The following is a 25,216-nucleotide window of genomic DNA, read 5'->3' as shown; positions in this document are numbered from 1 at the left end:
GACCCTTAAGAGGGGTGGGGTCCACCGAACGCCGCAGGATCCTCCCGGGAGCAGGTCGGGATCTACCCGGGAGTTGGTCCGGGATGAGCCCGGGAGCAGGGGAGGGATCGCCCAGGAGCAGGGGAGGGATCGCCCAGGGCGTGGGGCTGGCATCTCCCCAGGAGGGGCCTCAGGGACACTGTTCCCCCAGCCGCGGTGGCCTCAGCCCCGTGCGCTGGGTCGGGGCTCCAGGACCCTCGGGGACAGGAATGGGGACGGGGCGGAGACCGCGTTCGCAGCCGAGCGAAGAACCGGGAAGCACGGGGGCACCAGCACGGGTGTATTTGTCCGGGCAGGATCCACCCGCCCTCCCGATCGCGACGGAGCTGTACAACACCCACCCCCGCGGACACGCACGACCCCGGCACAGCGGGGGAACAATATTAACAGCAATGGCGGGGGGTGGGGGGGACCCCTCAGCCGAAGGGGCCCTTGACGTTTTTGGGCTGGAAGAGGGGCTGCTCCAGGGGCATGGCGCCCATGCAGTCTGCCGGGCTGCAGTGCCCAGTCTTGCCCGGCTGCCCCGTGGCACCAGGGGGGCCGGGGACACCGGGGATGCCCTGTTGTCCCACGGGGCCTGGGGGGCCCATCTTGCCATAGCCTGGTGGTCCTTGGGGACCTGGAAAAGATGGAGAGAAAAAGACAGGTGGCAGCGAGCCCCAGCATGGGGCTGATGGACAAGTGGAGAGAGGGGGCTCACCTGGGGGTCCTGGGGGGCCGCTGTCCCCCATCAGCCCCACGCCTTTCTCTCCTTTCTCTCCTTTGGCACCTGGCTCACCTGGAGGAGAAGGGGATGTAGAGAGGTGAGACCCCAGTGATTCCCCTGGGAATGCCTCGGGGACGTCAGAAATGCCTCAGGGACGTCAGAAATGCCTTGGGGACACCAAGAATGCCTTGGGGACACTGAGAACACCCTGGGGAGCAGCACCTACCCCGCATGCCCGGCACTCCCTGCCGCCCCTCTCTGCCGATCTGTCCCGGCATCCCCGGGGAGCCGGGGGGTCCCGGCCGGCCAGGCAGCCCGTCCTTCCCCGGGGGACCAGGTCTGCCTGGGGATGCCACCATCTCCACCGGGAAGTGCATGCGGGAGGTGTAATACGCCATCCGCTCTGCGGGGACAGGACACGCTCAGCACCGGCAGGTATGTGGCGATGCCAGGGTGCCACCAGTTCTCACCCCCATCTCCCTGTTACCATCAAACATCTTGCTCAGCTCCTGCCGGATGAACCTCTTGATCTCATCGTAATTCACCACGTCTCCCTGGGTGGACACAGGAGGGGACATCACCACTGGGGGGCCGTGGGGGCGTGGGGACCCCGGCCGCCCCTCCTTACCATCATCCCCGGGGGTCCTGGCAGCCCGGGGCTGCCTGCAGGTCCCGGTGAGCCAGGGGGGCCCCTCTCTCCCATGGGTCCCCGTGGCCCCACGAGGCCCATGGAGCCACTTTTCCCCGGCCCACCCGGCATGCCGGCTCTGCCCTTCTCCCCGGGGTAGCCCCTCTCTCCGGGTGATCCAGCTTCACCCTGTGGAGAGGTGGAGGGTCAGGGCTGAACCCCAGCATCCCCAGCCCTGAGCAGGGCTGGGGGACACTGGGATGGCTGCGGTGGCACAACTGGGCTCTCCCCTCACCTTCTGGCCAGCGGGTCCTGCGGTACCCGGTTTTCCTGGGGGACCCTGGGGAGACACAGAGGAGCGGCGTGGCAGGGATGTCCCCTACACGGGCACCCTGGGGATGCTGTGGTCAGGCCAGATGATGCCACGATCCAGCCCCGGGTCCCACCGAGCCCACGCTTGTACCTCTTTACCAATGGGTCCATCTTGTCCCTGCTCCCCCTGCGAAATCAAAGTGGGGCAGGGTGACCATTGCAGTGCCGTCCTCGAGGTCCCCGCTGCACTGGGGTGTGGGGGTCTGTGCCACCCCCCACTGCACTCACCGGTGGTCCCGGGTGGCCTGGGGGTCCCGGCTGTCCTGGCATCCCCGGCAGCCCTCGCTCCCCCGCTGAGCCCCGCTCGCCCTTCAGCCCCTGCAGAGAGGCGGGAGGAAGGGGACAGGCACAGGATGGGAACAATGGCCCCCAAAACTGGGGCAACCTCTGGCCCCCACATCCTGCAGCTGGGCAGTACTCACCACTCCAGCGAGGCCAGCAGGACCCGGCTGCCCCGGGCTACCGGGTGGGCCCTGGGGGGCAAAGAAAGAGGAGTGTCAGCTGGGGGGGGCTGTGGGTGATGACCCCACTCCCTGTGCTGCAGGGAGGTCCTGCCATGGGCATTGTCCCGCTGTACCAACTTACGATGAGCCCTGGGGGTCCCTGCCGGCCTTGGGGTCCCATGGGTCCAGGGTCACCCTGGGAAAGGCAGCATGATGAGGGGGGGCGCGTGGGGCTCACCTGGCTCAGGGCTCCCGCACCCACGCAGCCCCTCGCTCACCTCCGCTCCCGGCCGGCCCGCGATCCCTGGGGGGCCGGGTTTGCCGCAGTCGCCCTAGAAGGAGGAAGGGACATGCTGGGCAGTGCAATGCATGCAGACCCTGGCCCAGGACTGAGGTCCCTGGGGATGTCACCACGTAAGTGTCCCCCAGTGCCACCATCGCTCACCTTCGGTCCCGGGAGACCCGGGTGCCCTGTCTTCCCCTTGAAGCCCTGGGGAGAGAAAAGAGCTGGGTGGGGGTCCCAGTCCCTGCCAGCAGACTGAGGCAGGTGACCCCAACCCCGGTCTCTGCTGGGGACCCCAACTTTCAGCATTGGGCTGGGGGGGAACAATCCCAGGTCAGGGGACATCTGGTCCTGGCTGCAGGGACACGCCAGGCACCGAGCATCAGGGAGGGGTGACAAGGAAGGCTGTCACTCACCGGAGGACCCATCATCCCTGGTGGCCCAGGGGGACCAGGGTCACCCTGGGGAAAAAGAGAGAGGGCTTGGGGGTGTCCTGGGGGGTTGCAGAGTTGCTGGCCCCCACCAGCACCCAGGAGAGCCCCGCAGCCTCACCCGCAGCCCTGGCTTGCCATCCTTGCCATCCAGTCCTTCCAAGCCAGCGGGGCCCTGCGGAGGCAAGGAGGGGGTGCCAAGGGTGGTTTGCACTGAGGGGCTCTGGGGGGTCCCTGAGGGACCTGCCCTGGGCCCCCCAGGTCATGGGAACATGTGTCTGGGGAGCAGCTCCAGCCAGCAACACTCCCCAGCAGCACCGTGACACCGGTGGTCCTGTGCCCAGAGGTGGCATGGGGGGGGTCTTACTTGGATGCCAGGAGGTCCGGGGGGTCCAGGGGGCCCCGGCATCCCCGTGGGCCCGCGCATGCCCTCGCTGCCCTGAAAGAGCCATGGAAGGGTCAGGGGAGCAGCCAGAGCCGTGCCCAGGCACCCCTCGGCCATCCTGCAGAGCGGGGGACGAAAGCAGCCTTGTCCCGTTGGCACCAACCTTCTCAGCCATGGGTCCTGGTGGCCCAGCTGGACCAACCTTCCCTGGGAAGCCGGGGGGCCCCTAAAGAGAAGCGAGGTGTTAAGTGTGTGGCAGCACTGCTCACTGCCTCCAGATTCATTTTAACATGTTTGCTGTGGGGCTGCTCTGCACACCCTGCCCCATGGAACACACCTGTGTCTTTCTGCGAGAAACTCCCATCCTCATCCTCATCCCCATCCCATCCCTATCTCATTCCCATCCCTATTCCGTTCCCATCCTCATCCCCATCACATATTCATCCTCATTCTTATGCCATTCCCATTCCACTCTCATCCCATCCTCATCTCCATCCCATTCCCATCCTCAACCCCATCCCTTTCCCATCTCATCCTCATCCCCAGCTGGATCCCAGGGACACCCCCCAGTGACTCACCGGTGGCCCCGGGAAGCCAGGCTGGCCTTGGAAACCCTGTGGAGAGACAAGAGCTGAGCTGGACCCCAACAGCCACATCCTGCTCCCTTAGGGGTCCCAGGGATCCCCATCCCCTCGGGGACACTCACCTGGTCCCCTTTCTCACCAGCGCTGCCTGGGAGCCCACGCTCACCCCTCGGTCCCTGCAGAGAGAGGGGCTGAGGTGGGTGGGGGGCACCTCGCTGCACCCACAGCCACCACAGCTTACCCCCCTACATTCCCCACAGCCCCCCAGGAGCCAAGCGGGGTGGGCACCTACCGCTGGCCCCACGGGACCGGGGAGACCGTCCAAGCCGGGGGGTCCCTGGGAAGGGGGGAAAACAGGGTCAGATGGATGTGGCTGGGAGGACCGTGGGGAAGGTGGCACGTGGGAGACCCCCCAGCCCCTCTGCCCCTGGAGCAGGGCCCCGAGGGACTCACCAGTTCCCCCTTTTCCCCGGGGGGGCCCACGTAGCCTCGCTCACCCTTGATGCCCTGGGGAAGGAAGGAGATGAAGACCCCGCTCAGGACAGGGGATGGGCTGGGACATGGGGCATGGATGGGAGCGGGGGGCACAGATGGAGGGGACATGGATGGACTGAACCGATGGGCAGTGGAGAGGGCACCGGGAATGTGTGGGACTGGGGACAGGTGTGACAGGGGTGAGCCCTGCAGGGACATGGTGCTCAGTGCCTGCTGGGGTCCCCCAGCTGCCCATCCCCAGCAGCGGGGGGGCCCCAACAGGCTGCAGGGAGAGACGTGGGGACACAGGAGGTGGCCAGGGGCTGGCAGACGCTGCTTGGCTCCCCACGGTACTCACGGGAAGGCCGGGGGGACCCGTCGCGCCGGGGTAGCCGGGCTGTCCTGGAGGTCCCTGTGCCGGAGGAGAACGCTGAGCCAACCCAGCGCACGAGTGTCCCCCCCGTCCCCTCCTCTCACACCACTCACCGGCTCCCCCTTGGCTCCGGCAAGCCCGGCAGGGCCACGATCACCCTGGAGACCCTTTGGAGGGAGAAGAGAGGAGCTACAGGGGGTCTCCTGCAGCCCCCGGGGCTGTGCCCACCTGGCAGCACCACTGGGCAGAGCGCAGGGGACAAGGACCGGGCACAGGTCTGTGACCTCCACCAGCCCACAGCCCCAGCCTGCCCAGCACCTCCAGGCACCGGGGGGACCCGCTCGTCCCCCAGCCGGGCTCCCTGCACCCACAGGCACTGGGCTCAGTGCCCAAGTGACACTCACACCCAGACACAGGTCACTGCTGCCACACGTCATGACCCATAGGCAGCTCTGGTGCCACCGGGCCACTGAAATCTCAGCCCTGCGGGTGCTGCATGAGGTGCCCAGCTCCTGGCACCCCCAGGCACTGCCCAGGACACGCTTCAGACCACAGCTCCAGCCTGGTGCCACCCCCTGCCCTCCCAGGGTGGGCCAGACACGGGTGACACACAGGAGCCCCATGGCTCCGTGTCATGGGGCCGCTGGGGTGGGTTAGTGGGGTGACATGGTGCCGAGACTGGACAGGACACGCGGGCACACCGCAGAGCAACAACCCACAGAGACCCACAGAGACCCACACAGACTGTGGTGACATTAGTGGACGAGGGGACAAGAGCAGGACACGGTTGGCACGGAAGGGCAGGATCCTCCGGGAGCTGCCGGCGCAGCCTCACCTCACCTTGTGCTAGGAGGGAACAGGAGGATGAAGATGAAGATGAGGATGGAGATGAGATGAAGATGATGCTGGAGGCTGGTTGGCCCCAGAGGAGCCAAGGACCAGAGGAAGAGGAGGATGAGCCCAGGCAGCACCGGCTGCACAGAGGGTCCTCCTTGCTCCCCGAGGGGAGTCCCCAGGGGCAGCAGGGAAGGGGCAGCAGTCGGGTACCACCCGGTGCCCCCAGCCCACCCCACGGGAGCTGTGACAAACTTCAGGCACCCAGCGGGGGTGCCAGGTCACCTACACACCGAGAGAAAGATCATTCCTGGGCCTGCAGACCCCACGTCTGGCAAGACCTTGTGTGGGGATGGAAGAGGTGGAAATGGGAGGATGGAGATGAGGTGGAAGGGGAGGGGGGGCTGCGGCTGCTCCCAAGGGGCACAAGGACAAGGGACACAGCCAAACCAAGCGGCAGCAACAGAGGGCACAGAGCGGAGCCGTGCTGGGTCCTTACGGGCAATCCGGGTGCGCCAGGCGTTCCAGGAAAGCCTGGGGGGCCCTGAGGGGAGAAACAGGGAGGTCACAGCCTGGAAACGGCACCGGGAGCTGGGGCTGAGCCCTCGGGGTGCGCAGGGCGGTGGCTCCATGTCCAGCCAGGCTCCTGCTCCATGTCCAGGCTGGCAGCACCTTCACCTCCATCTCAGCCTCGCCGGGATACAGCCGTGCCATGCTGCACCTCCGCCTCGCCACAGCCCGGCCACCTGCCTGTCACCGCGGCCTCGGGGCAGGGCGCTGGGCCCCCTGGGGACTCGCAGCATGGGGCTCCAAGCCTCCCAGGACCATAACGTGATGCCCACACAGCCCCCTGCCCCGGGTACTTACGATGGGCCCGGGTGGCCCCGGAGGTCCCCGCAGTCCCGGTGGGCCCTGGGGAGAGACGGCTGGGTCAGACGTGACCGCGGTGTGGGAACAGGGGACCGGCCAGCACCGAGGTGGCACCAAGGGGCCAGCCATGTCCCCTGTGGCCACTGGGCAGGGCTGGGATGGCGGGGGGACCACAGGAGCAGGGCAGTGCCGGGGATGGGAGCGCACCCACCTGCTCGCCTCTCTCGCCGGGGATGCCCGGGGTGCCCGGCAGCCCAGGGTCACCCACACAGTCTGGGTCAGGACTGTCACCCTGGGGGAAGCGGGGACACGTCAGGAGCTGGGGGTGGCTCTGCACACAGCTGAGCTCTGCCAAGCCCCGCCAAGCGCCCCCCAAAGCCACCTCTGCTCCCCAAAGCCCCAGCTGCTCCCACAACAGGGGGACAGTGGTGGGTCCTGCCCCAGTGGGGACCCCCCTGCAGCACCCTGGGGACTGGGAAGTGGGAGCGGGGCAGCACGGTTCACTCACCCGAGCCTCCTCCGCTCTCGGGAACTGCGCAAAGCACTGGAAGAAAACCCAGGAGTCACCTGGGGGTTCCCAGCAGTGGGGCACAGAGCCCCAAATCCTGCACCCCTCAGGTGCTCAGCACCCACTGCTCTAGCCCGGGGCAAGCCTGTCACCCTGCCTGGGGACACATCGGGACAGGAGGGAGCTGTGCATGGGAGCCAGCGTGCCCAGAGCGTGCCCAGCGCTGCGAGTGCCTGCAGCTTTGCACAATGGTGACACAAGCCGATGCTCAGGGACATCTTCACCCCAAGATCCCCACCAGGACCAGGGGTCTTTGGGTGACAGGAGTCCCACCCAGAGATGGGCAAATACTCACACGGGCGCAGTTCTCGCTGCCAGGGACACCTGGCATGGCCCCGTCCCCCTCCTCTCCCTTGACGCCGCTGGGTGCTGCGAAGGCTGCCTGCAGCTGGGGACAGTCCCCGCAGAGGGTCTGGGAGGACACAGGGAGTCAGGGGGACCCCAAAGTGCTTGGGGCTCCCCTGGGCACAACCCATGGCGGGAAGGCACCCTGTCCCATGCTCTCACCTTCAGCACCTCGATGTTCCTCTCGGCCATGACGGCCAGTGGCCCCTGGGAGAGATCATGGAATCAGTTTGGTTGGAAAAGCCCCTCAAAACGTTGAGTCCAACCATTCCCCTACCCCTGTCCCTGCCCCATGTCCTGAGAACCTCATGTCCGTCTGTCCAACCCTCCAGGGATGGTGACTCCAGCACTGCCCTGGGCAGCCTGTTCCAATGCCCCACAGCCCTTTGGGGAAGAAATTGTTCCCAATATCCAGTCTAAACCTCCTCTAAGCCCCCCAGCCCCCCAGCTGCTCCCCATCACACCTGTGTTCCAGGCCCTTCCCCAGCTCTTCTCTGAACTCGCTCCAGTCCCTACGTGGGGTGGAGCAGGATGGGGACACAGGGAGAGGTGCCATGGGCACAGCACTACCTACCAGGTCTCCCACCGTTCCGGGCAGTCCCGGTAAACCGTTGTGTCCTGGCATCCCCTAAAGCCAAACAGAGCGCTTAAATATTTGAGCCCTTTCCTAAAAGCCGGGCAGGATTGATCCCCATTCACCCCATCACTCACCTGGCGGCCTGGGGCTCCTGGAGGGCCAGGGGGGCCGGGGTCTCCGGGGGGACCCTGCAACACCCCAAAACACAAATGGAGAGAGGTGGGGGGTGAGGCAGTGTGGGGCGGGGGGCTGGCGGGGGGCACAGCGCAGCGGGAACAGCACCCACCTGCGGACCCGGCTGCGGGTGCCAGGACATCCCGCTCCACAGTCCTGGGGCTCCCTGGTGCCGAGAGAAGGGGGAGAGCGTTCAGCGGGGGGCGAAGCAGAGCTGGGGGGCCCCGGGGGTGCCCGCGGTGCTTACCGGCATCCCGGTATAGCTGGGGTCCTGGCGGGGGCTGGGGGAGCAGATGCACTCCCCAGGGTCTCCCTGTGAAGAGAGGGGGTGATGGCAGGGAGGGGGGTACAGGGTGGCATGGGGGGGGCAGCTCCACCCTGACCCCACTCACCTTCTCGCCACGGGCGCCCTTCTCCCCCTATGATGAGAAAAGCCAGAGAGGTGCATTAGCAGGTGGCTCCTGTCCCCCACCCTGTGTCCCCCACCCGCACCACAGGGACACGGCAGTTCAGCACCGCGCTGCCACACAGCCACCCCGCCATCCCCCACGTACCGGCTGCCCGCTGGACCCGGGCACCCCGGGGAGCCCCCGCTGCCCTTCGGGACCCTGCGAGGAAGAAGAGGGTGAGGAAGCTCAGCTTTGGGCTCAGAACATTTTAGCCACCGTCAAGAGGCCAGGGAGGACAGTGATGCTTGTCCTGGGGGGCAGGACGTACCGGTGGCCCCGTGACGCTGGTCCCTGGTGGCCCAGGGGGTCCCATGGCACCTTTGGGTCCCGGAGATCCCTGCAGAGGAAGGACAGCAGGAGTAGGGACGAAAGGAGTGGGGAGGGAGGGCTGGGGGCCACTTGCTTACCTTTGCACCTTTCTCTGTCGCCATCCCCGGGGGTCCCTGGGGTCCGGGGGGGCCCTGGGGGCAGGAGAGAGCGTTAGCACCCCCCAGCAGCCCCCCCCTGCCCACCCAGCGGTCCGTGGTGACAGCACTGTCCCCAGGGTGGTCTGGCCATGACCCCACTGCCACCACCCGCATGGGGGTGGGGTTGATGCTGCAGGGGTGTGACCCCCCCACTTGCAGGAATCAGGGGGCTGGTGGGTGCCCCCTCTCTCAGGGCTGGGCAATGTGAAATGCCACTTACAGGTGTTCCGGGTGGTCCTGTGCTCCCGGGTTCTCCCTGGGAAAAACAGAGTGCGGGAGCTGCAGGGGTACGGCACAGGGTACGGCACAGCATGGCACAGCATGGCACAGCCAGCCTGCACACCCACCTGTGGTCCTGGCTGGCCAATCCCCCGCGGTCCTGGCTCACCCTGGGGACACAAAGGGACAGTGAGCAGCCGCGACACCCCCCCCAGCCCACCTCCCCGCAGCCCCACTCACCTGCAGCCCCTTGGGTCCGGCAGGGCCCGGTACCCCCGGCAGCCCCGGCTTCCCCTAAAACACACCGGGTCAGCCCTGAGAGTGTGATGCCACGATGGGGACATCCACAGCACTGCAGGGGGACACTCACAGGTCTGCCTGGCTGGCCGATGCCTGGGGGGCCCTGGTCCCCTTTGGCCCCCGGTTTTCCTGGGATGCCGATAACATCTGACAAGTCCCCGTGCGGAGAGGGACCGGGCTCACAGGCGTCTCCCTACAGAGGAGGGGAGATGGAGATGGGAGAGGGATGGAGGGGGTGGGTGACACCATGGTGACGGGATGCGGGTCCCCATACACTTTGGGGGTCTCACCTTCTCGCCCTTAGGGCCGGCTGGACCCCTGATGCCAGGCTCACCCGCCAGCCCCGGGACACCGGCCATGCCCGGGGTGCCCGGGTCCCCAGGGCTGCCAGCGTCCCCCTGGCAAAGAGAGGGGACAAGGCTGGCACGAGGCAGGGGGACACACAGCACTCCCCCTGCCCAGGTGGGTCACAGCCCCGCTGGAACCCCCTCCACAGCCCCTCTCACCTTCTGTCCCTTCTGGCCAGTGTCACCGGGTCTGCCCTGGGGAAATGGAAAAAGGGGTCAGGCCTGAGCGTCCCCTAAAATGGTCACCTGATAGCACGGGGGGGCACTCACCGCTCTGCCGGGGGGGCCGCTCTGGCCCCGCTCCCCCGGCGCTCCGGGCACCGCCAGCACCCTCGCTGCCCCTTCGAGAGCCTGTGGCACGGGAGGACACAGCCCGCACGAATCACCCTGTGGAGGGGACATCCCGGTGGCTTTGGTGACCAGGGCGCTGCGGGTGGGGGCTCGCAGCCCCCACTGCTCTCCCCATCTCAATGCAATGAGTTGCACGGGTCTCAGCTGGGGATGTTACAGGGACAGGGCAGGGAGTGGGGTCCCAGGGGGGTCCCCGTCACAGGGCTCACCTTCTCCCCCTTGAGCCCCCGCACGCCTGGATCGCCCTTGTCCCCTGGGAGCCCCTGCACCGAGGAGACATGGCAGAGATGAGAATATGGCCTGCAGCATCCAGATCCTGCACCCCTGGGTCCCCTCACCCACACTCACCGGTCTGCCCATGGGTCCCTCCTGGCCACCATCCCCCTGCAAGACGTCAGGGTCAAGGTCAGGGTCATGGTCAGGCCCCAAGGGAAGCCAAAGCTGCCCCAACCCCACGGTGGGATGCAGCTGCTGCTGCTCCCTCAGGGAGTGTAGAAAGGGGGGAATGGACGTTGGGGTCACTCACCTTCTGGCCCTTGATGCCAGGCAGCCCGGGGAACCCTGCTTCACCCTGCGAACACCCCGTGCAGTCACACACCAGCACCTGCACAGCCCTGGGGAGCCAGGGAACCCCTCCAATATGGAATGGGGGGGTCTCAGCCCCCTGTACTCACTGGTAGCCCTGGTGCTGGTTCACCCTGGAGCCCCTCGCTGGAACCCCGCAGCAGCGCAGAGAGGACACGGGCATCGCAGGACAGGCAGGAGTCCCCCTGCAAGGGCAGGGAGGGGACAGGGCTCAGGGGGGACCTGGGGCTGCACACCCAGCAAGCAGGTGGGACAGAGGGACAGACACTCACCTTCTCCCCTTTCATCCCTTGGATGCCAGCATCTCCCTGGGGAGGAGAAAGAGGAGCAGGGCTGGGTGCTGCTAGGGCAGGCTGGATGTCACTCGGTGTCCCCCCAACTCCGACTGGGGATGAGCCAGCCCCCGGCTCAGCCCCATGTCACCTACCCTGTCCCCTTTGGGTCCCGCAGGGCCAGGTCTGTCCTGGTGAGGGGGAAATGAAGAGGGAGCATTAGGGATGCTGAGCCAAGCTCCTGCTCTGCCCCCCGCCCCCCGCCCCACGTGCCCACCCCCACGCCCCCAGTTCAGACTCACCGAGACCCCATCCTTGCCGGGTGCTCCGGGCGCTCCCCTGGGTCCCGGTTTGCCAGGTGGCCCCGTGACACTGAGCGTCCCCTCGGTCATGGTGGGACACACCTCGCACGGCTCACCCTGCCCGGTGGGGACAGTGAGACACAGCCCTGGGCTGTGGGGTCCTTGAGGTGGCCCCCAAGATGCCCCGAGCCCAGGGCACGGGCACCACAGTGGAGACGTGACTGTAGGTGCTGCATGCCTGTGCCCCCACCAGACCACCCTGACGCTGCACCCACCTTGTCTCCTTTTGGCCCCAGGATGCCGGGGGGTCCCTGCGGGAGGAAGGCAGGGGAGGGGGCTGCTTCAGCCAATGCCACCCAGCATCCCCAGCCCCTGACACCAGCCATGGCGTGGGACGGTCCCAGCCCCAGCCGAGGCCACCAGCTCTCCCAACCCCCTCTCTGTGCCTGGGCTCTGATCCCACCACTGCTCCGGCCCAGCAGCCCTGACCCTGAGCCAAGAAACCCGTCCCTGACCCCAGGCTTTGGCTCCCAGTACTCACGGGTGTCCCAGGCGATCCGCCGGGTCCGGGAGCTCCAGAGCTGCCCTGGAGCCAGAGATGTGAAAGTCTGAGTCATGCATGGCAGAAAGCCACGGCCTGCAGGACCCCCAGCACCCCAGGGGGGTTCCTGCCCCCCAACCCAAACCCTGGGCCACCCAGCTGGGGCTTGTCCAGCCGACAGCACCGTGAGCCAACACTGACTTGGCTCCAGTTGGGGATCCTGGCACAGCCTCCCCACACTCAACTGCCCTCAGGCAGGATGGTGTGGGGGTGTTTGGGACCCCTTTTTCAGCCCCAACTCACCTTTTCTCCCTTTGGACCCGGGGGGCCACCAGGGTCACCCTGGAGAGAAGACGGTGTTAGCCAAGCACCCCAGCCAGCCCCACAGCAGAGCCCTGGGGGCACCTCGCCCCCTCCCACGGTGACGCCCACCCGCAGCCCCACAGCACAGCGGTCCTTACCGGCTTGCCAGGAAAGCCGATCCCTGGAGAGCCTGGTTTCCCCGGGGGCCCTGGCTCACCGGCCAGCCCCTCGGGTCCCACGAGGCCAGGGTCACCCTGGAAGGAAAGGAGGTGTCAGTGCCAGGGCTGCTGCTGGGTGCCCCCACCCTCTAAGCCCCCACCTACCTTCTGTCCCTTGGGTCCCACCACGCAGATCTCTCCGGGCCGGCCCTGCAGGGAGGGGACAGTGCTGTGACAGCATCGTGCACAGTACGGGGGGTGCTGGTCTAGTGACGGGACCCCCCTCCCCAGGGAGCGTCCCCGGGGATGCCCAGGTACCACCCGGCACTACTCACATCTCGCCCCGGGCGCCCCGGCTTGCCCTGCAGTCCTCCATCACCCTTGTCACCTTTCTGGCCCTGCCGGACAGACAGACGTCACCTGTACCATCTCTTGGGTTGGCACCAGAAGGTCCTGGCACCTCTGCCAGCACCTCACAAGCCAGGTTTATCCCATCAGCCCAGACATCCCCACGGTGATGCTGAGACCCACGGGCTGGACTCACCTTCTGCCCATCAGCACCGGCCGCCCCGGGGAGGCCCTGTAGGGGAACAGCATGGAAATGTGGGTGCCCACCCTATGCAGGTGCTCATGGGTGACCCTGTGCAGGGCTCACCCCCTCCGTCTCATACCACCACCCCCTTCACCCCACCGAACCGCCTCCCTTGAGCTGGACCCCCACACCCCAGCTTGGGGTACACATACAATGTTTGGGGGAGCACCCCTGGGTCCCCGACCCACAGCCCCATCCGCCCAGCGTCACTCACCACCTCGCCACGCTGCCCCTTCTCACCCTGCGGGCCCTCGGCACACTGCGGAGGAAGAGGAAGGAGTGGGGTGAAGGGGGGTGGCAGAGCTGGGACAGGGGGTACATGGAGGGTGGGGGTCTCACCTGCACGGGGCCGCCGGGGTGGGCGCGCACACAGTCAGCGCCCTGCGGGAGGGGGGAGGCAGCTCAGGGGCTCAGCCTGCACCCGGCATGGCCAGGGACAGGGGGCCATGTGGGGCAGCAGGACCCACACAGGGAGCACCCCCAGTTTAGAGGGTCCCTGCGTGGGACAACTGGGGACACTCACGCGCTCGCCTTTCTCCCCTTTGCTGCCAGTGATGCCAGGGGGGCCACGCTCGCCCTTCCCGCCCTGCAAGAGAGGGGACGTGTGGGTGACAAAACGGGGCATGAGTGTCCCCGTGTCCTCACATGTGCCCACCGCGGGACCCAGGGCCCCCGGGCAGGGATGCTCTGGGCACAGCCGAGCATCTGCGTGGCCACATCCCCGCGGGAGCTGGGCTCTGTGTATCCTGCGGTGACAAACCTACCTTTGGACCCAGGGGACCGAGTGTCACCTAGAGAGAGAGGAGAGAGGTGTCCTGCAGGGCACACTGCACCAAACCCATCCTCCCAACGCTCTGTCCCCAAGTGCCACCCCAGGAGACCTGTGGGGCACATGGGGTCCCAAAAACTCGCCACCAGCCCCACACCTCCAGCCAGAGGTTGCCATAGGAACAGGCCCACATCTGGAAAGGATCAGAGACCCTCCCCACAGCCAGATGTTGCTGGGCCCCAGGCCAGGAGGAGCCATGGGTTGTGGGGGGCTGTTGGTGATGGCAGAGCAGCAGGTGACACCCCCGGGCCAGCACTGTGGTGGCTTTTGCCGGCCCCAGCTCACAGCCCAGCCCCAGCAGATGGGTCAGGGTCCCCATGTCCCCCTGCCAGCACTGCCTGGTGACACACTCACGTTTGCCGAGGTCTGCGGTGAGCAGGGCGGGCACTGCAAGAGACAGGGAGGGCAGCTTGTACCGGCTCCGTACCCATGGCACCCAAAACCCTACAGCACCCAAAACCCTGTGGCACCCACAGCCCTGTGGCCACTGCCCCTGTCCCCTGGGCACCCCAAACCTATGGGGCTCACCCAGCAGCTAGGACCCAATCTGCACCCCAGAGATCCCCAGCAGGATCCCGCCACGGGGTCACAGCAGCCCCCAGGGGATGGGTGACACGGGGATGGGGCACAGGGCACGCTGAAGACGCTTCCCAGCTCCAGCAGCGCTCCGGAGACGCTCGGAGGGAACAAAGAGGCCCTTGGCCACGGCTGGGATTACTCCAGCAGTCAGTGGGGCCTCAATTCCTGCTCGGGGGAGCAGAGCAGCCGCTTCTGCAGGCGTCCCTGCAGCTCTGGCGGCAGCAGAAAGTTCCGGAATGGAGCAGGGACAGACCCAGCCCGGGGCGCAGGTGGGTCCTGGCACAGCACCAGCACCGGCGGGAGGAAGGGGAGCAGAGCCAGGCATGCCAGGACGGGTGCAGCCGGGCTGGGACACCCCTTCCCACCTCCCCGCACCTTCTCCCCAGGATCTCCCTTTGGGCTGGTCCTCCCCGAGGTCCTCGCTGGCTCCTGTGGACAGAGCAGAGCACCCATGGGAGCCTGTGCACCCCTGGGTGACACCTCCCCTTGCACCCCTGGGTTATCCTGTCTGCGGCACCCAGGGGTGCAACCTGCCTTGGTCTGAGCCCCAAGCCGGCGGCTCAGCGGGTGCAGAGCAGCGACGGGGCTGCAGGAGCCCCCCCGTCACTCCGCGGTGTCTGGCGTCTTCCAGCTCCCTCCCTCCCCTCACACAGTGGAAAATATGAGCCAGGGCTCTTCCAGGGGCTGAATGGCTGTGGCTGCCGGCCCCGCTGAGCACTGCCCACCCCGGGGCTGGGGCACACACAGCGGGATGGGGACACGGGGGGACACGGGGACTCACCGCGCCCAGCGGCTCCTCCAGGCAGAAGCAGCGGGTGTAGACCCGGCCCTCGGGCTGCGGCGAGATCTCGATGAGGTTGCTGCTCTGCATCAGCTCCGCTTGCCGACGGGTCTTGGGTGCTTCTGTGAGGCACTGATGGGAAGGAAAAGGAGGTCATGGGGGGGCTGCTGGGGTGAGAGCTGGGAGCACCAGCCCTGACAGTGTGATTTGGGAGGTGGATTCATCCTGCATTGGCCACAGGGACAGGTAACAGGTGATAGAATCATAGAATAGTTTGGGTTGAAGGGACCATCCCAGCTCCCCCAGTGCCCCCACTGCCATGAGCAGGGACATCTTCACCAGCTCAGGTTGCTCAGAGCCCAGGTTGCTCAGACCTCAGGTTGCTCCAGCCTTGCCTGGGATGTCTCCAGGGATGGTTCATCCACCACCTCTCTGGCCAATCTGGGCCAGGCTCTCACCACCAGGGACCAGGGTGGGGATTCGGGGGGGACTCACCCCGCTGGCTGAGATCTCACAGCATCCCTCCTGCCTGGCCAGCTCGGCGTCGCAGTAGATCTGGGCTTGCTGGATGTCGAACTGCCATGGGGCAGGAGCAGCACGTCATGGACGGATCCCACTCCACCGCAGAGCCCACCCGCACCCCCGGGGACTCACCCGCACTGGGGTGCCGCGTGTGGCATCCAGCCCCAGGAAGGCATTGCCCTCGGGGGCCAGCGCCCGCCGGGGCGGCAGCGGCTTGGAGGAGATGGAGGCGCAGTCCAGGTGGACGGAGACGGCGTGGCTCTGCACCGCCACCGCCACCTTGTGCCACCGCCCGTCGAACAGGGACGCCACAGCTGTCCCTGCGAACACGGCGCTGACGAACGCGGCTCCCGGAGACCTGGCCTGAAACTCCAGGCTCTTCTCAGGACCGTGCAGGGTCAGGGAGAGCTGGGTAAAGAGGGGACAATACCATGCTTGGGGACAGCTCCCGGCTGTCCCCTCACCACTGGTGTGTCCCACCATCCCGGGGCCGTACCTGGGGGTAGCCCTGCTGGTCGGTGACCTGGAAGAGGTACCAGTGCTCCCCGGTGCTGTTCTTCTTCAGCAGCAAGGTGAAGATGAGGGTGAAGGCGGGGGGCAGCCCGTGGGGGAACACCTGCCTGCAGGGAAGGGCATCAGGGGTGGCCAGACCCTGCACCACGCTCCAAAAACAGTGGCAGCACCATCCCCAACACCCCCTCCTGGATGGCACCCATGGGCAGCATTGCCTCAACAGCCCCCATGGGTCCTGCAGCGGTTTGTCACCATCGGTGGCACCGCGGATGCCTTAGGGGCACGTCCAACTTGTGCAACAGGAGCAGAACACGAGGCAGACGGCCCAGCTCGCCCGCAGCCACTCATCCACTGGAAATATTTGCTTTGAGCTCTGCTCTGCTCCACCACACCAGCAATTTTCCAAGCCACCAGCCTGGAGCTGGACCAAGGCATGGGGAGTGGGCCAGACCCCACAGTCCCCTCTGCTCCCCGTGGGACACAAGCCTGTCCTCACTGGGCACCCAGGAGGCTCCTGGGGTGGAGGGACACCCATGGGTGCCCACCTGGAGCTCACAACCTGGCTGCCAGGGCCACCCTGTGCCCAGGGCTGGCTCTGAGCTGCCACAGGCACCCGGCCAACAGCAACACCAGCCTGGAGCATCCACCACCTCGAAGCCATCTAAGGACTCGACTGCCCTGCTCAGGAGCCAAGGCTGGGTTTCCTTCACCCGTGGGAGAGCCCCGTGCCCGGCGTCGCTGTGTGCCAGCCCCGGGGCGATGTGGGGACAGGCGGGCAGGAGGAGACGGGTGTGCAAACCGCAGCGGTTTCCTCCAGGAACGGCTCCCGAGGATGTGGACCTGCTCCCACCTCGCCACGCTGCAGCATCCCTGCCAGCCCTGGCACGGCCTCGGGCACGGCCGGGCAGGACGTGCTGGGGATGGTGGGGACGAGGGACAATCTCCATGTGCGTCCCCCAGCAGCCCCCCACCGCCCCAGCAAACCCAGCTCAGAGCTGAGCAGCGTCTCGAGCTTGTCTAGACCCCGGTGAGTGCCTGCCAAGCGCAGAGCAGCCGCAGAGCCGTGGTTGCATAAGGGCTGGCCAGGACCCAGCCGAGCCGCCGCAGCCCGGGATTTACTTTCTAGGAGGAAAGTAGCTTGGGGAGCCTGAGGGCTGCACCACCAGCATCTCTGCATCCCCCCCGGTGCCACGGAGCTGCCTGGCCCCTCCAGTTAAGGTCAAAGCCTAAGGAGCATCACCCAGGTCCCATCCTTAAAATGTGGGGAGGATGCTCTGGTCACCAAGGGCCACCCTGCAAGAACCCACACTCACTGCGTGGGCTGCACCAGGGGCACAGTGCCCAGCCTCAGCACCACCGGCCCCCGTGGGTTCTGGACTTTCTTGATGGAGGAGATCTTCAGCAGGTCGAACCTTTTAATCAGGTTAAAACCTGCAGGATAGAGCGGAGTGGGGTGAGAGCCGGCCCTGGCATGGGGACCGAGGGCTGATGCCCCCCAGGCAGGGTGCAAAGCCCATCCCCGGGGAGTCGGGGCTGCGCAGAGCGAGAGGAGCTTTCCTTACCTGTTACGTTCTCATACTTGTCCCCAACCAGATCCTCGTCCCAGAGCTGCGGGCACGGCTCCCCTGCAAGGCACATCAGCACATCACTGCAGTGTTCCCAAGGACACAGGGACACTGTACAAGAAGGGTTGGACCGTGTGGAGCCCCCCAAACCCCAGCGGGTCTTGGGGTGCTGCTGGGAGCTCACCCCAGCCCCCTAAAGCCACTGGAAGGCACAAGGGATCATAAATTCAGCAAATACAGCTCCCACGGCAGGACCAGCTCCTTGCAAAGAGCCCCCCAGGAGCAAAGCACCAGATTTGGAAGGGACGGGCAGTGAGCTCAGAGCTGCGTCCCACAGCGAGTTCACCAGGTGAAATGTTTTTCCCAGTTGCTGCGTGTTCTGCATCAAAACAGCCTCGCGGCTGGAATCGGCATCAAGAAGCTTGGACGGGTGCCGCGGACCCCCAAGGCGGGGAGTTGGCACCCAGAGCTGCCCGCCAGCCTCCCTGTCCCATCCCGGTGACATCCTCAGACCTGGTGGCCCCAGGTGACAGGGTGAGGGCCGGGCCAGGGACAGGGAGAGGCTGAGCCACAGGAAATGCCGTGTCAGTCGTGATCACGAGGACGCTGGTGCTGTTTGCAACCCCGCTGATATATTACTGCTTTAGCAGCATCAATCCACCTCCGCTGGATGCTACCAGATGTTGGGAGGCGCGAGATAAAGGAGGAAACAAGGGGGTATTGAAGAAGGAATTTGTTTTGTCTCTGTGTACACCAGCCCTGGAGCTGATGATTCATTTGCCTCTTCTCCAGCTCTTAGCCACTCCTGGGGGGCAGCTCTGACCCCCAGAGCCCCACTGCCCAGAGCCAGGCACCACCATGGTGTTTCTCCCCCAGGCTGACCACTCGCTCGCACGCAGGGACATGTCCCTCGCTCCCAGGACCTCCGGCACAGCAGCAGGGGCTGTTGTACTGGCCCTGGTCCCGCAGGCACGTGTGGCACTTGAGGACAGATCGGTGAGATCATCCGCAGCAGGGCAGAGGCCAGACAGTGAGGCATAAATCACCCCGGGCGCCATCGCTTTGGAGCCTTCCCCGGCCCCTGTGCTGCCCTGAAGGGAAAATCGTGTCTCCCCAACCCTCGTTTCCCTAATGGAGGGCCCAAAGCCAGGAGCCCATGCCATGTGGGACAGTAGGGATGGTACCAGCCAGGGGAGTCCCTTGCACAGGCAAAGCCGGCAGCCCCTGGGCCCCCCATCTGAGCCACCGCTCCACCCCCGCAAAGACTGATGCAACCGTGGCTTTGCTGCCAGCAGCTCCTCCCCACCATCCGCCTCCAGCTCACCCGAGCCACGGCCAGCCCCACGCTGGGACCCATGCACAGCAGCCCCATGGCCAGGGGCACCTTGTCTGGGACCCCACGGGATCAGTCATCATCCCACTGTCCCCAGCTGTGTGGTGACAGCCCTGAGCCCTCTACCATTGGTGTGCACCATGGCCAAACCTCTTTGCACCTCGCAGCTGGAGGCCAAAACCCTCTCAGAAGCTCTCTGCATCCTCGCCACTGCCCCGAGCAGCCCTGGCTCACCTACAGAGCAGCCCCTGCTCACTCCCGGCTCCCGCACACGCTGCCGGATGGTGCTGCCGGATGGTGCCGCCATCGTTGCCAGCTGGCAGCAAGCACCCTGCGGCCAGAGTGCGGCCAAGCCCCAGCCCTCCATGACCACAGCCTGGGCCATGGGGTGTTCCCGGCTCTCGGCCACGGCGGGGGTGATGGTGGGGTGTCCCCGGGCTGGCTCCCCGCGGCAGGACTCGCTCAGCCGTCCCTGGCCCCCTGCCTGCACGGGATGCTGAGTGGAGCCCCGCAGCCTGGGCGGCCGGCGCTCAGCAGGCGGCCGATGTCCGCAGCCACCGCTCTGGCCGCCAGTGTGCACCCGTGTGCGGTCCCGGCACGTGGGGACCTGGCACAGCTTGCCGTGTCCCCTGACCACCTCTGCCCTGAGATCTCTGGGTCTGACCCAGCCTTGCTTTCCTCTCCCCATGGACAGGCAAGGAGGGACCCCAAGCAGTGCGGACCCCAAGCCCTCAGTCCCAGTGTCCCTTACCTCCTGCTGACGGCAGCTCCTTCCCCTCGCAGGCACTGACGAGCCCTGCAAGTGCGAGGGCCCAGAGACCCCTCATGGTGCCCACGGCAGCAGGTCGGGGCCAAGGCGGCTGCCTGCAAGGGAGAGAGATGGGGCAGCAGTGGGACAGACACATGGTGGGCACTGGCCCACATCCCACAAGCTCACCTGTGCTGGGAAACCCCCAGGTAAGCCTCATTCACAGAGGTGATGCTGACCCACTTGGCCACAGCTCGGGCAGGTTTTGGGGGTCAGCGTGGCCTCCATCCACTGCTGGATGCCCCCGTCTCCTCTGCACCCAGCCCAAGCACACAGGGAAACCCCCAGCATCCCGGCATTCACAGGTTCAGTCCGACCCCAGCAACCAGATTTACTCCAAACGTGCAAACGCGGAGGCTGGGCTGCCCCAGAGCGGAACTGGGTGCCTCCTGTGCAGAACCCCCAGCCCAGGAAGGTCTCTCTCTCCCTGTTTTATCTCCCGGTCCCGTGCAGACCCTGGGGTGGCCCAAGGCCCTGAGGTCACCCCGACCTGGCGTCCCTCCTGCTGCTTCCTGCCACGACGCAAGGCAGGGCTGCAGGCAGCCGGAGCGCTGGGACAGACCGGACACGTTCGGCTCCGCTCGCCGCTGCAAGAGCGGGACGTGCATCCCTGCGCCCTCGGCCCCATGCACAGCGGTTGGGACCTTTGTGACCAGTGGTCTTGCCTCTGTCCTGCTCGCACCCAGCTCTGCCGCACCCCCAGCTCTGCCGCACCCCCAGCTCTGTCCTGCCTGCACCCCAGCTCCTGTGCTCCAAACTCCTGCACAACCCCTGCAGCTCCCGGCTCCCCTCTGTTGCTTCCCGGCTCCCCCTGCACCCACCCCTGCACCCCCTCTGCTCCCCCTGCACCTTCCTTGCACTCCCCCTGCACCCCATTCCCCCCGCCTGCACCCCGCCTTTCCTACCCCCGCACCCTCCGTACCGGCGGGTCCCCGCGGCTCCGGGACGCCTTCCCCAGCCTGCCCGCCCCTGGGCGGTGATTAATTACGACTAATCACGGGGAATCCCCCGTTCCGCGCCCGCCCGACGGCGGGGCCGGGCTCTGCCCCGCTCCCGGTGCCCAGGACCGGCAGGACGGCGCCGGGTCTCACCTCCGAGGGGCTCGGCGGGGCCGGGGCTGCCCGGGGCTGGCGGGAGGGAGGGACGGACGGACGGAGGGAGCGGGCGGCGCCGCGGGTCCGGCCGCTCCGGCGCGGTGGGAGCAGCCGCGGGACACCGGGCGCTCCGCCGCCTTCCCCGCCTCCCTCCGGGGGGGCCCGAGCCGCCCCCCGGCAGCTGCCCGCCCTCTGCCTCACCAACCCGGGGGGGCCCGAGCCGCTGCCCGCCTTCGTCTCCCCGCCCTCCTCCTCGTCTTCCTCCCCCCGGTGCCTCCTCCGGCAGCGCCCTCCCCACCCCGCGGTCCCACTTCCCGGGGGCTGTACCCCGCCCGGAGGAGGGGACCCCCTGCGAGGGACGAGAGGGGCACCCCGATCCTAGAGCTGGGGGTGAAGCCCATTCCTGAGCTGCCGCACAGGACCTGCTTTTCCTCTGCCCAGGGACCAGAGGGGACCCAGGTGCTGGCACCGGTGGTGGCATCGCCAGCCAGAATGGCTGTTGCTGTGGGGACCAGCGTGTCCCTCCAGGGATGCTCCTCCACCCACACAGCACCGGCCCACAGCGCAAGTTTGAGTCTGGGAGAGGCCAAACAGCCACGGGTGTCCCTGTGTCCCCATCCCTGTGTCCCTTCTCCGAGGGATGCCCAGTGCTGCAAGTCACCATCGGGTCCCTGCTCAACCGCTTTCTTCCCAAATTGTGATGAATCTATTTACACTGAAGCTTTACAAATGTGTGTTAGGGACGCATGCATCTCAATAAACGCGCTCTAATTAACAACTGATGTTTATTCAGCCCACAGCAAATAAGCTGTCGCGGGCAAACCAAGCGATGCTGCTTTTGAAGAGCAGCTCGACTCTGCCATTTATTCGGCAGACAGCCCCCGACATGCGGTGACAGAGCGCTCGATTCTCCTGCGAGTTGCCTACTATGGTAATTAAGGGTAATTAAAGCAAGTGGGTACAAAATATAACAAAACTTTTATAATTCCTGTTGGGCGATTATTCACACCGAGCTGTTGCTCGTTTGTGGCCTCCCAGCAGCAACAAACCCCGAGTGGGGTTTGTGCATCTCGTGGGTTTGGGGACCTGGGGCGGGGGACATCTGCCCTTGCCCCCAGCACCAGAACAGCCCCACAGCCCAGCCCCACAGCCCAGCCGGGCCCCACAACTCACCCCACAGCAGAGCAGGGAGGAGGGGCAGCCTCATCCCTCTCAAGCCAGATCTCTTGCTTACACCAGCACAGCCAACAGCTCCCAAGGCCCGCAAATTCAACTGTGAATTGCTTTGGGGCGTTGCACCTATGCCTCCTGCTGCTCTTCCCGTGCCTCAGTTTCCCTCATTTGCCAGGGAGCTCCCCTGGGTAGGTTGTCCCCAGTCCAGTGGCACAAAGGGACCCCACTGTCCCCAGGATGGTCATGGAGTGGAAACCTGGGTTCCCGCTTCCCCTTGCTGTGCCAGGGCACAGGGTCGGTGTCTCCAGATCCTGCCCCCCAACACTAAGGGTGAACAGTCTATCTCCAGCCCGTGCCGGCAGCCCCTGGAGCGCCGCCGAGCTGGGGGATGGAAAACAGGATCCTGCGGCCCCTGCCCACCGACCCAGCACGGAAAAAGCGGAGACAAGCTGCTCTTCCAAGAAACAGCTGCATCGGCTGCCAAGAAACACGAGCCGGAGCAGAGCCCGGCAATTTTTGGGCTGGAGACAACCCTCCTCCAAGCCCGAGCGTCATGCGGCAGCGGTTGCGTTACCGCGGGGCTCCCCGGTGCTGCCGGCACGGCCCCCCCACAGGCCCCACTGCTGGGGGGTGAGGGTTGGGGTGACGCCGGCCGGACCCCGCTGGCTCGTAGGTTGCTGACCCACGCAACACGCAGGAGGGAATTCCTGTGGCGAGGATTTGGGCAGTTCAGCATTTATTTCTGCACCAATTTGGGCACAACCCCCCCCAACCCAATTCCAGCGTTTGCTGGGAAGGAAAGAGCCCGCGGGGATTCTTTCCAGCTTGACAGGGCCCGTTTGTTTCCGTGGCATTAAACCAGCAGTTTTTGCCTCTTTTGGAGGGAATTCTGTGCGAAGGGAGAAGCGAAGCCCGCCGTCCCCCTGCACCTCCCTGGGCCGCGCAGCCTCAGAGCCGTTTCTCCATCATTTCCGCCCCCCAAAACGAATATTTTTGGCATGGGAGAGGGGGCTGGCTTGGCTCAGATGGAAGCTGCAGACGGAAAATGGCTCCAGAGCTCTCCAATCTGCTCAGACCCCCCCGCAACCCCAGGCACTGCCTGGACCCACAGGATTGGGGGGGCTGGCCCCCCATCCCCCCTTGTCGGGACAAGCCTGCGCCTCCCGCCCGGGCTCCATTCCCTCACCGCATATGGCGTCTCCATGAGTAATAAAAGCTGCTAATTGCCAACAGATGCCCCAGGAAACCCTGACGCTGCCTCTCACGGCTGTATCTGGCTGGGAAGGGAGAAGAGCTGGCCCCGTGTACCCCAAAGCGTGGGGCAGAGGGACCCCAGTGCATGGCAAACTATCATTAGCAAAATTAGCAGCCGGGATGAGGCAGCGGGTGAGCATCCCCGGGGAGGGGACGGTACTGGCCCCTGCCCCCCGGAAGCAGCCGCATCGGTGCCCTGGGCAGCACACCCGCATCCCGGCTGTGCCGACGCCGGGGATGCTCCGGCAGCGCGAGGCGCCCCGCGCCACCATGCCCTTGCAGATCGCATGGTAATTGCCTCCAAAGTTACTAATTTGCTCATAGATTAATTACCATGTAATTTACCGCTCTTGGCTCCCGCGATAAGACGCTCATTTGCGAGGCAGCGCGTGGGTGCGGGCTCAGCCCTGGTCAGCAGGATCCTGCCGGGTTGGGGTCTGGGGGAACCAGACAGGCTGGGGGTCCCCACTGGGTGACAACCACCCCCCTCCCTGGCCAGAGCCCCGACACCAAGCACGAAGCGGCGGCCGCGGCCCCACGGCACCACAGAGAGTGAACTTTTATTTCCAACAACGACAGCACCTGCCCCGTGGGGTGGGGATGGTGGGGAGGGCTGGGAGGGGGCGGCCATGGGGCCCTGGGGGGGGCGAGGGCAGCCCGGTCCCGGGGGGGGCGGCCGCTCGCGTGCACACGGTGCACGGCGTGAAGAAAACATCCCGGTAGAAAAGAACGAAAATCCGACAGCCTGGATGGCCGGTCCTGCCCCGGGGGGTGCAGGCGTGATCGGTGGGTGAGCGTGGGGGGGTTACACGTGTCCCCTCCGCACCCGTGTCCGGAGGGTGGCAGGGAGGAGAAACCGCGCGAGGACGGGCGGGAGGCGGCTGCGGTCCCTCCCGTGGGGACAGCTCCGGCCGGACAGGGACCCCCCTGGGCCACCGAGGGGGACGGAGCAGACCCAGCGTGGTGGCTCGTCCTGCCCAGGGCGACGGCGGTGGCGGGCGGGGGGGTCACACCTCCGTCTGGAAGTCACCATCGGCCGTGTCCAGCCCGGCGCAGGGGCCTTCCCAGTCGGCACGGTGCAGCTCCAGCCGGTCCCGCTGGGCGCTGGGCAGGGCCCCCAGTGTCATCGCCTTGAACGTGCTCCACGGCTTGGGCGGCGCGGCCGGCGCCTGCGGCCGCTGCTCCTCGGGGCTGGCTGCGTCCTGCGGGGAGAGGGGACAAGTGGCTACGGTGTGTGGTGACACATGGCTCCATCCCACCAGCAGCCACCCCCAGGGCGGAGCCACCCACCTCCTCCCAGTTCTAGAGGGGTCTGGAACCCTCCGGCCCCACCCGGGATGGGATGGGATGGATCAGTCCCCAGGGATGCTGAGGCACTTACGGTGGCCGTGCTCTTCTCCCCGCCGCCCGACGAGACGCTCCACCGCTTTTCTCGCTGTGGAAAAAGCCCCAGCGCTCAGCCCCCGCACCCTTCTGGCGATGCTCCATCTCCCCAGGATGTCCCAGGGGAGGTTGCAGGGTGTTGGGCAGCAGATTGGGGCAGGATGGGACCCCCAGAACCTCACCTTGGAGGAGCCAGCAGCCGGGGCTCGGTACCGGTCCAACGTGTGAAACTTCTGGTTGAGCTCGTGGTAGAGCTCCGAGTGACGCTTCCGCGTGTGCATCACCTTCTGCAGGGCGAGGGCAGAGCCTGTGGTCCCCAGCACAGCCCCGCACCCCTCCAAACACCCCCACATCCCTGTCCCCCCCATCCCTGTCCCCCTGCCTCCTCCTGACACCCCAGCAAGCGTCAG

At 66.3% G+C, this 25,216-nt stretch overlaps 2 protein-coding genes across 6 annotated transcripts in view; both read right to left on the bottom strand.

The window, feature by feature from the left end:
- Window positions 1-306: 306 nt before the first annotated feature.
- On the bottom strand, window positions 307-21,155 carry COL16A1 (collagen type XVI alpha 1 chain). Of its 4 annotated transcripts, none has more exons than XM_082071400.1 (70): window positions 20,994-21,155; window positions 19,846-19,958; window positions 17,759-17,821; window positions 17,510-17,627; window positions 16,180-16,303; window positions 15,816-16,091; window positions 15,657-15,737; window positions 15,162-15,293; window positions 14,756-14,809; window positions 14,156-14,188; window positions 13,737-13,763; window positions 13,496-13,558; window positions 13,312-13,353; window positions 13,187-13,231; window positions 12,925-12,960; window positions 12,716-12,778; window positions 12,546-12,590; window positions 12,381-12,476; window positions 12,223-12,261; window positions 11,920-11,964; window positions 11,654-11,689; window positions 11,379-11,495; window positions 11,232-11,267; window positions 11,077-11,112; window positions 10,894-10,989; window positions 10,746-10,790; window positions 10,568-10,603; window positions 10,429-10,482; window positions 10,139-10,255; window positions 10,028-10,063; window positions 9,812-9,919; window positions 9,592-9,714; window positions 9,462-9,515; window positions 9,350-9,391; window positions 9,223-9,258; window positions 8,943-8,996; window positions 8,804-8,872; window positions 8,614-8,694; window positions 8,334-8,399; window positions 8,199-8,252; window positions 8,047-8,100; window positions 7,910-7,963; window positions 7,498-7,542; window positions 7,286-7,402; window positions 6,931-6,966; window positions 6,634-6,714; window positions 6,420-6,464; window positions 6,052-6,096; window positions 4,832-4,885; window positions 4,704-4,757; window positions 4,325-4,378; window positions 4,164-4,208; window positions 3,994-4,047; window positions 3,866-3,901; window positions 3,451-3,513; window positions 3,270-3,341; window positions 3,024-3,077; window positions 2,888-2,932; window positions 2,634-2,678; window positions 2,467-2,520; window positions 2,331-2,384; window positions 2,168-2,218; window positions 1,974-2,063; window positions 1,837-1,872; window positions 1,669-1,713; window positions 1,374-1,562; window positions 1,233-1,299; window positions 972-1,148; window positions 740-817; window positions 307-658 (listed from the first exon to the last, which is right to left on the bottom strand). In XM_082071400.1, the coding sequence occupies exons 2-70, from the start codon at window positions 19,919-19,921 to the stop codon at window positions 456-458; spliced, it is 4,851 nt and encodes a 1,616-aa protein (XP_081927526.1). In that variant the 5' UTR covers window positions 19,922-19,958; window positions 20,994-21,155; the 3' UTR covers window positions 307-455. The 4 variants fall into 4 exon arrangements, with proteins under 4 accessions (XP_081927526.1, XP_081927525.1, XP_081927527.1 ...); XM_082071399.1 differs by having other exon boundaries at window positions 20,825-21,150; XM_082071401.1 differs by lacking the exon at window positions 6,052-6,096 and having other exon boundaries at window positions 20,825-21,150.
- A 2,841-nt stretch (window positions 21,156-23,996) lies between these two features.
- The window catches only part of ADGRB2 (adhesion G protein-coupled receptor B2), a 94,786-nt gene continuing 93,566 nt past the window's right edge, over window positions 23,997-25,216 (bottom strand). For both annotated transcript variants that reach the window (XM_082071385.1, XM_082071386.1), the window contains 3 exons: window positions 24,989-25,093; window positions 24,805-24,858; window positions 23,997-24,625 (listed from right to left, as the gene is read on the bottom strand). In XM_082071385.1, the coding sequence (XP_081927511.1) occupies window positions 24,431-24,625; window positions 24,805-24,858; window positions 24,989-25,093 (354 nt within the window). In that variant the 3' untranslated portion in view covers window positions 23,997-24,430. The remainder of the gene's footprint in view (window positions 24,626-24,804; window positions 24,859-24,988; window positions 25,094-25,216) is intronic.

Source organism: Streptopelia decaocto (assembly GCF_964273445.1).
Source record: "Streptopelia decaocto genome assembly, chromosome: 23".
Taxonomy (NCBI): Eukaryota; Metazoa; Chordata; class Aves; order Columbiformes; family Columbidae; genus Streptopelia; species Streptopelia decaocto.
Note: the sequence above shows the minus strand (reverse complement) of the source record. Positions and strands in the feature narration are given on the sequence as shown.

Coding starts and splice junctions, on each gene's coding strand:
- COL16A1 (XM_082071400.1), bottom strand. CDS start 19,921: ATGAGGGGTCTCTGGGCCCTCGCACTTGCAGGGCTCGTCAGTGCCTGC. Junction 9,920..10,027: donor CTGGCCAGAAGGGACAGAAG/GTGAGAGGGGCT, acceptor TCTCTTTGCCAG/GGGGACGCTGGCAGCCCTGG. Junction 3,514..3,865: donor CTGGCTTCCCGGGGCCACCG/GTGAGTCACTGG, acceptor GCTTCTCTTTAG/GGGCCCCCCGGCTTCCCAGG.